Raw genomic sequence first — 8929 nt, forward strand, 5'->3', positions numbered from 1 at the left:
CTCTGTAATGACCTCTGTAATGACCTCTGTGATGACCTCTGTGATGACCTCTGTAATGACCTCTGTGTTCGATCTATCCCTAGACCATGCCTGTAGCCATGGCCCAACTCAGAGACATCCAGAACCTCTGTCCCAAAGACGTCCTCAACTTCATCCTGGACCTCATCAAGTACAACGACAACAGGAAGAACAAGGTGAGATGGGTTTGTTTTGTTGTGACCCAGTGAATAAAACACAGGACACAAACATATCACCCACCACCCTCCCTCGTCCCTATGGCAACCCTTCCCACAGAAATTAGCAGAAAGTTAAAAAGTCATGAATACTTAACAGACTGTACAAATAAACTAAAAACAGATAGCCAGTATGATTGGTGGAGTTAAATATAACGATTCAGTTAGTGAGCTGGGTTTCATAACTTTACTAGATTACATCCAGGCTGATGATCTGGTCCTGTGGGTTTCCCTAAGTCCTTATGGTTATGTTCAGACACAGCATGACAACACCAGCGGAGAGGGCAGGACAAGAGGACAACAGAGTTGTGTGTTAATGACTGTAATCTTGTTGTTCTACATTTTCTATGTTTTATACGTTGATTAGGCCGTTGGTGATGGGACGTTGACAGGGTAAAGGAGAGGAACCGTTCAGAGAGTGGTGGACCAGGCTTCCCCATCGTTGGGAATACTGTCTGAGTGATCTGGAGTTGGCTGTGCCGACCACTAGGCCAGTCTCTGACGGGTACTAATGAGTGATCTGGAGTTGGCTGTGCCGACCACTAGGCCAGACTCTGACGGGGACTAATGAGTGATCTGGAGTTGGCTGTGCCGACCACTAGGCCAGACTCTGACGGGGACTAATGAGTGATCTGGAGTTGGCTGTGTCGACCACTAGGCCAGACTCTGACGGGCACTAATGAGTGATCTGGAGTTGGCTGTGCCGACCACTAGGCCAGCCTCTGACGGGCACTAATGAGTGATCTGGAGTTGGCTGTGCCGACCACTAGGCCAGACTCTGACGGGGACTAATGAGTGATCTGGAGTTGGCTGTGTCGACCACTAGGCCAGACTCTGACGGGCACTAATGAGTGATCTGGAGTTGGCTGTGCCGACCACTAGGCCAGCCTCTGACGGGCACTAATGAGTGATCTGGAGTTGGCTGTGCCGACCACTAGGCCAGACTCTGACGGGCACTAATGAGTGATCTGGAGTTGGCTGTGCCGACCACTAGGCCAGCCTCTGACGGGCACTAATGAGTGATCTGGAGTTGGCTGTGCCGACCACTAGGCCAGCCTCTGACGGGCACTAATGAGTGATCTGGAGTTGGCTGTGCCGACCACTAGGCCAGACTCTGACGGGCACTAATGAGTGATCTGGAGTTGGCTGTGCCGACCACTAGGCCAGCCTCTGACGGGCACTAATGAGTGATCTGGAGTTGGCTGTGCCGACCACTAGGCCAGACTCTGACGGGCACTAATGAGTGATCTGGAGTTGGCTGTGCCGACCACTAGGCCAGTCTCTGACGGGGACTAATGAGTGATCTGGAGTTGGCTGTGCCGACCACTAGGCCAGACTCTGACGGGCACTAATGAGTGATCTGGAGTTGGCTGTGCCGACCACTAGGCCAGTCTCTGACGGGGACTAATGAGTGATCTGGAGTTGGCTGTGCCGACCACTAGGCCAGTCTCTGACTGGTACTAATGAGTGATCTGGAGTTGGCTGTGCCGACCACTAGGCCAGTCTCTGACGGGCACTAATGAGTGATCTGGAGTTGGCTGTGCCGACCACTAGGCCAGTCTCTGACGGGGACTAATGAGTGATCTGGAGTTGGCTGTGCCGACCACTAGGCCAGTCTCTGACGGGGACTAATGAGTGATCTGGAGTTGGCTGTTTCGACCACTAGGCCAGACTCTGACGGGCACTAATGAGTGATCTGGAGTTGGCTCTGCCGACCACTAGGCCAGTCTCTGACGGGCACTAATGAGTGATCTGGAGTTGGCTCTGCCGACCACTAGGCCAGTCTCTGACGGGCACTAATGAGTGATCTGGAGTTGGCTGTGCCGACCACTAGGCCAGTCTCTGACGGGGACTAATGAGTGATCTGGAGTTGGCTGTGCCGACCACTAGGCCAGTCTCTGACGGGGACTAATGAGTGATCTGGAGTTGGCTGTGTCGACCACTAGGCCAGACTCTGACGGGCACTAATGAGTGATCTGGAGTTGGCTGTGCCGACCACTAGGCCAGACTCTGACTGGCACTAATGAGTGATCTGGAGTTGGCTCTGCCGACCACTAGGCCAGACTCTGACGGGCACTAATGAGTGATCTGGAGTTGGCTGTGCCGACCACTAGGCCAGTCTCTGACGGGGACTAATGAGTGATCTGGAGTTGGCTGTGTCGACCACTAGGCCAGTCTCTGACGGGTACTAATGAGTGATCTGGAGTTGGCTGTGCCGACCACTAGGCCAGACTCTGACGGGCACTAATGAGTGATCTGGAGTTGGCTGTGCCGACCACTAGGCCAGTCTCTGACGGGCACTAATGAGTGATCTGGAGTTGGCTGTGTCGACCACTAGGCCAGTCTCTGACGGGTACTAATGAGTGATCTGGAGTTGGCTGTGCCGACCACTAGGCCAGACTCTGACGGGCACTAATGAGTGATCTGGAGTTGGCTGTGCCGACCACTAGGCCAGTCTCTGACGGGCACTAATGAGTGATCTGGAGTTGGCTGTGCCGACCACTAGGCCAGTCTCTGACGGGCACTAATGACTTTAATATTGTTGTTGTCTTTTTCCTAGTTCTCTGACAACTACTACCGTGCTGAGCTGATTGATGCTCTGACCAACTCCCTGACCCCGGCCATCAGCATTAGTAACGAGGTCCGCACCGTGGACAACCTCAACGGAGACGTACGCCTCATCCTGGAGGAGATCACACGCTTTCTTAACATGGAGAAACTGCTGCCCAGCTACCGCAACACCATCACTGTCAGGTAGAGATATCACTACTATAGATACCACTATACATTATACTAAACATCCTGGAGGAGATCATCACTACTGCCCAGCTACCGCAACACCATCACTGTCAGGTAGAGATATCACTACTATAGATACCACTATACATTATACTAAACATCCTGGAGGAGATCATCACTACTGCCCAGCTACCACAACACCATCACTGTCAGGTAGCGATATCACTACTATAGATACCACTATACATTATACTAAACATCCTGGAGGAGATCATCACTACTGCCCCGCTACCACAACACCATCACTGTCAGGTAGAGATATCACTACTATAGATACCACTATACATTATACTAAACATCCTGGAGGAGATCATCACTACTGCCCAGCTACCACAACACCATCACTGTCAGGTAGAGATATCACTACTATAGATACCACTATACATTATACTAAACATCCTGGAGGAGATCATCACTACTGCCCAGCTACCACAACACCATCACTGTCAGGTAGAGATATCACTACTATAGATACCACTATACATTATACTAAACATCCTGGAGGAGATCATCACTACTGCCCAGCTACCACAACACCATCACTGTCAGGTAGAGATATCACTACTATAGATACCACTATACATTATACTAAACATCCTGGAGGAGATCATCACTACTGCCCAGCTACCACAACACCATCACTGTCAGGTAGAGATATCACTACTATAGATACCACTATACATTATACTAAACATCCTGGAGGAGATCATCACTACTGCCCCGCTACCACAACACCATCACTGTCAGGTAGAGATATCACTACTATAGATACCACTATACATTATACTAAACATCCTGGAGGAGATCATCACTACTGCCCAGCTACCACAACACCATCACTGTCAGGTAGAGATATCACTACTATAGATACCACTATACATTATACTAAACATCCTGGAGGAGATCATCACTACTGCCCAGCTACCGCAACACCATCACTGTCAGGTGTAACACAATTTAGGATGAAGTGGAGTACTAGTGCATGGTAAGTGCTGGTGGTAAATGCTGGTGCTTGGTGTCAGTGTTTTGATTTGCCGGTGTTAGTGGCTGGTTTTACATTGTGTTGATAGATAAAAGATTGACCAAATAGTGGTTGACCCAAAGGGTCATTGTTGAGCTGGCTGGCGTGGAAGCTTTTTGGCCCTTGTACCCTCTTCCCTGATATTGCCAAACACGTCCCGTACAAGAAGCTAGTTGAGTGCCAGGGTAAACTTTCCCACTTACATGATCTTATCAATGAAAATGCCTTAAAGGCACAATCTGCAACTTTGATTTCCAGTTGCAACACTCCAAATCTTTTTAACCCTAAAGGGTGTTGGCGTGTACAAAATCATAGAGGAACTTTGATTTAGGGTTATAGATGAGTGATCCTTATCTCTCTCCTCCATCTCTCTCCTCTCTCTCTCCTCCCTCTCTCTCTCCTCCATCTCTCTCCCCCATCTCTTTCTCCTCCATCTCTCTCCCTCTCTCTCTCCTCCATCTCTCTCCCTCTCTCTCTCTCCTCCATCTATCTCTCCCTCTCTCTCTCCTCCATCTCTCTCCCTCTCTTTCTCCTCCATCTCTCCATCTCTCTCCCTCTCTCTCCTCCATTTCTCTCCCTCTCTCTCCTCCATCCCTCTCTCTCTCTCCTCCATCCCTCTCACTCTCTCCTCTATCCCTCTCTCTCTCCTCTATCCCTCTCTCTCTCCTCCATCCCTCTCTCTCTCCTCCATCCCTCTCTCTCTCCTCCATCCCTCTCTCTCTCCTCCATCCCTCTCTCTCTCCTCCATCCCCTCTCTCTCTCTCTTCCATCCCCCCCTCTCTCTCTTCCATCCCCCTCTCTCTCTCTCTTCCATCCCCCTCTCTCTCTCTCTTCCATCCCCCTCTCTCTCTCTCTTCCATCCCCCTCTCTCTCTCTTCCATCCCCCCTCTCTCTCTCTTCCATCCCCCCTCTCTCTCTCTTCCATCCCCCCCTCTCTCTCTCCTCCACCCCCCTCTCTCTCTCCTCCATCCCTCTCTCCTCCATCCCCCTCTCTCTCTCCTCCACCCCCCCTCTCTCTCTCATCCACCACCCCCCCCTCTCTCTCTCTCCTCCATCCCTCTCTCTCTCTTTCTTCTCTCTCTCTCTCTCCAGTTGTCTCAGAGCTATCCGGATGCTTCAGAAGAATGGCCATATTCCCAGTGACCCCTCTCTGTTTAAGTCCTATGCAGAATACGGACACTTTGTGGATGTGCGTGTCGCAGCACTGGAAGCTGTGGTGGACTACACAAGAGGTATGCACCAAACTAGTAGTAGGGAAGTTAGTAGAACACACCCTATTCCCTATGTAGTGCACTACATTTAGCCAGAGCCACATAGGGTTAGAATTAGTCAAAAGTAGTGGACTTGACTACAGTGCATTCGGAAAGTATTCAGACCCCTTGACTTTTTCCACATTTTGTTACGTTACAGCCTTATTTTAAAATGGATTACAGTTTTTCCCCCTCATCAGTCTACACACAATAACCCATAATGACAAAGCAAAAACTGGTTTTTAGATTTAATTTTTTTTTTATATACAAATAAATATCAAATTTACATAATTATTCAGATCCTTTAAAGTACTTTGTTGAAGCACTTTTGGCAGCGATTACAGCTTTGAGTCTTCTTGGGTACGACGCTACAAGCTTGGCACACCTGTATTTGGGGAGTTTCTCCCATTCTTCACTGCAGATCCTCTCAAGCTCTGTCAGGTTGGATGGGGAGCGTCGCTGCACAGCTATTTTCAGGTCTCTCCAGAGATGTTCGATCAGGTTCAAGTCCAGGCTCTGGCTTGGGCCACTCAAGGACATTCAGAAACTTGGCCCGAAGCCACTCCTTCCGAATGCACACTACATGGAGACTGGCATGCCATTTTGGACACAGCCTAGTTCTCTGGGGTGAACACCTTGACCCGGGGGGGGGGGGCCTGCCTGCCTGCCTGCCTGCCTGCCTGCCTGCCTGCCTGTCAGGGCAGAGGTGTGTGTGTGTGTGTGTGTGTGTGTGTGTGTGTGTGTGTGTGTGTGTGTGTGTGTGTGTGTGTGTGTGTGTGTGTGTGTGTGGTGTGTTTTAACATGCTGTTTATTGCTAGTTGACAGGAGCTCTTTGGAACTGCAGTGGCTGCTCAACATGGTCCAGAATGACCCCGCTCACTACATCAGGTGCTGTGTGTGTGTGTGTGTGTGTGTCAGATATGTCTGTTGGGTTGGCTGCCTCATACATAAAAGATACATCATCATTTATCTCTCTGGCTTCAGGATATGGGAACATTTTTTGTCAAAGTCAGCAAGAAAACGGGTGGTTATTTATTTAGTGCTGTGTAAAAACAAGGACTTGTCACAGTGAATTTATCAATTGATGTATTTATGTATTGTATACAAAATGTATTGATGATACTTAATGCTCAGCAGTTTGAATCTAAATACATGAATCCTGATTGTGTCCCAGGAAAGGTGTTATGTTATGGTCTGTCCCAGGAAAGGTGTTATGTGATGGTCTGTGGCTGTGAAGTAACAGGATGTTAACCTCCACTTCCTCTATGTTCGTTCAGACACAAGATCCTGAGCATGCTGGGTAAAAACCCTCCCTTCACCAAAGCAGCCGAGTCTCCACTCTGCAACGAGGCTCTGGTTGACCAGCTGTGGAAACTCATGAACTCAGGTGAGACCTTAGTGCATCTTAAATGGCACCCTATTCCCTATGTAGTGCACTGCGTTGGACCAGAGCCCACATAAAGCTTCCACATAGGGCTCTAGTAGGGAATAGGGTGCCATTTCAGATAAGACATAACTAATGAAACCTGATGAGACACAGTACAGACAGAGAACCCCAGGCCTGGCTAGTCAAACCCCCACCTGGCGCTGGTGTGATATCCACTCAGGCCTGGCTAGTCAAACCCCCATCTGGAACTGGTGTGATATCCACTCAGGCCTGGCTAGTCAAACCCCCACCTGGCGCTGGTGTGATATCCACTCAGGCCTGGCTAGTCAAACCCCCATCTGGAACTGGTGTGATATCCACTCAGGCCTGGCTAGTCAAACCCCCATCTGGAACTGGTGTGATATCCACTCAGGCCTGGCTAGTCAAACCCCCATCTGGAACTGGTGTGATATCCACTCAGGCCTGGCTAGTCAAACCCCCATCTGGAACTGGTGTGATATCCACTCAGGCCTGGCTAGTCAAACCCCCATCTGGCGCTGGTGTGATATCCACTCAGGCCTGGCTAGTCAAACCCCCATCTGGAACTGGTGTGATATCCACTCAGGCCTGGCTAGTCAAACCCCCATCTGGAACTGGTGTGATATCCACTCAGGCCTGGCTAGTCAAACCCCCATCTGGAACTGGTGTGATATCCACTCAGGCCTGGCTAGTCAAACCCCCATCTGGAACTGGTGTGATATCCACTCAGGCCTGGCTAGTCAAACCCCCATCTGGAACTGGTGTGATATCCACTCAGGCCTGGCTAGTCAAACCCCCATCTGGAACTGGTGTGATATCCACTCAGGCCTGGCTAGTCAAACCCCCATCTGGAACTGGTGTGATATCCACGCAGGCCTGGCTAGTCAAACCCCCATCTGGAGCTGGTGTGATATCCACGCAGGCCTGGCTAGTCAAACCCCCATCTGGAGCTGGTGTGATATCCACTCAGGCCTGGCTAGTCAAACCCCCATCTGGAACTGGTGTGATATCCACTCAGGCCTGGCTAGTCAAACCCCCACCTGGAACTGGTGTGATATCCACTCAGGCCTGGCTAGTCAAACCCCCATCTGGAACTGGTGTGATATCCACTCAGGCCTGGCTAGTCAAACCCCCATCTGGAACTGGTGTGATATCCACTCAGGCCTGGCTAGTCAAACCCCCATCTGGAGCTGGTGTGATATCCACTCAGGCCTGGCTAGTCAAACCCCCATCTGGCGCTGGTGTGATATCCACTCAGGCCTGGCTAGTCAAACCCCCATCTGGCGCTGGTGTGATATCCACTCAGGCCTGGCTAGTCAAACCCCCACCTGGAACTGGTGTGATATCCACTCAGGCCTGGCTAGTCAAACCCCCACCTGGCGCTGGTGTGATATCCACTCAGGCCTGGCTAGTCAAAACCCCCATCTGGCGCTGGTGTGATATCCACTCAGGCCTGGCTAGTCAAACCCCATCTGGCGCTGGTGTGATATCCACTCAGGCCTGGCTAGTCAAAACCCCCATCTGGAGCTGGTGTGATATCCACTCAGGCCTGGCTAGTCAAACCCCCACCTGGCGCTGGTGTGATATCCACTCAGGCCTGGCTAGTCAAACCCCCACCTGGCGCTGGTGTGATATCCACTCAGGCCTGGCTAGTCAAACCCCCATCTGGAGCTGGTGTGATATCCACTCAGGCCTGGCTAGTCAAACCCCCACCTGGAACTGGTGTGATATCCACTCAGGCCTGGCTAGTCAAACCCCCACCTGGAACTGGTGTGATATCCACTCAGGCCTGGCTAGTCAAACCCCCACCTGGCGCTGGTGTGATATCCACTCAGGCCTGGCTAGTCAAAACCCCCACCTGGCGCTGGTGTGATATCCACTCAGGCCTGGCTAGTCAAACCCCCACCTGGAACTGGTGTGATATCCACTCAGGCCTGGCTAGTCAAACCCCCATCTGGCGCTGGTGTGATATCCACTCAGGCCTGGCTAGTCAAACCCCCACCTGGAACTGGTGTGATATCCACTCAGGCCTGGCTAGTCAAACCCCCACCTGGCGCTGGTGTGATATCCACTCAGGCCTGGCTAGTCAAACCCCCACCTGGAACTGGTGTGATATCCACTCAGGCCTGGCTAGTCAAACCCCCATCTGGCGCTGGTGTGATATCCACTCAGGCCTGGCTAGTCAAACCCCCACCTGGAACTGGTGTGATATCCACTCAGG

At 51.1% G+C, this 8929-nt stretch overlaps 1 protein-coding gene across 1 annotated transcript in view; it reads left to right on the top strand.

Moving 5' to 3' along the window:
* Nucleotides 1-8148, top strand: part of LOC121542747 (transcription initiation factor TFIID subunit 2) — a 41278-nt gene extending 33130 nt beyond the window's left edge. Inside the window, exons 19-24 of the mRNA XM_045218416.1 lie at nucleotides 84-194; nucleotides 2794-2987; nucleotides 5146-5285; nucleotides 6122-6191; nucleotides 6581-6690; nucleotides 6911-8148. Coding sequence (XP_045074351.1) covers nucleotides 84-194; nucleotides 2794-2987; nucleotides 5146-5285; nucleotides 6122-6191; nucleotides 6581-6690; nucleotides 6911-8148 — 1863 coding nt within the window. The remainder of the gene's footprint in view (nucleotides 1-83; nucleotides 195-2793; nucleotides 2988-5145; nucleotides 5286-6121; nucleotides 6192-6580; nucleotides 6691-6910) is intronic.
* Nucleotides 8149-8929: the final 781 nt, after the last annotated feature.

This window comes from Coregonus clupeaformis, unplaced genomic scaffold (genome assembly GCF_020615455.1).
Source record: "Coregonus clupeaformis isolate EN_2021a unplaced genomic scaffold, ASM2061545v1 scaf1557, whole genome shotgun sequence".
Lineage (NCBI taxonomy): Eukaryota > Metazoa > Chordata > Actinopteri > Salmoniformes > Salmonidae > Coregonus > Coregonus clupeaformis.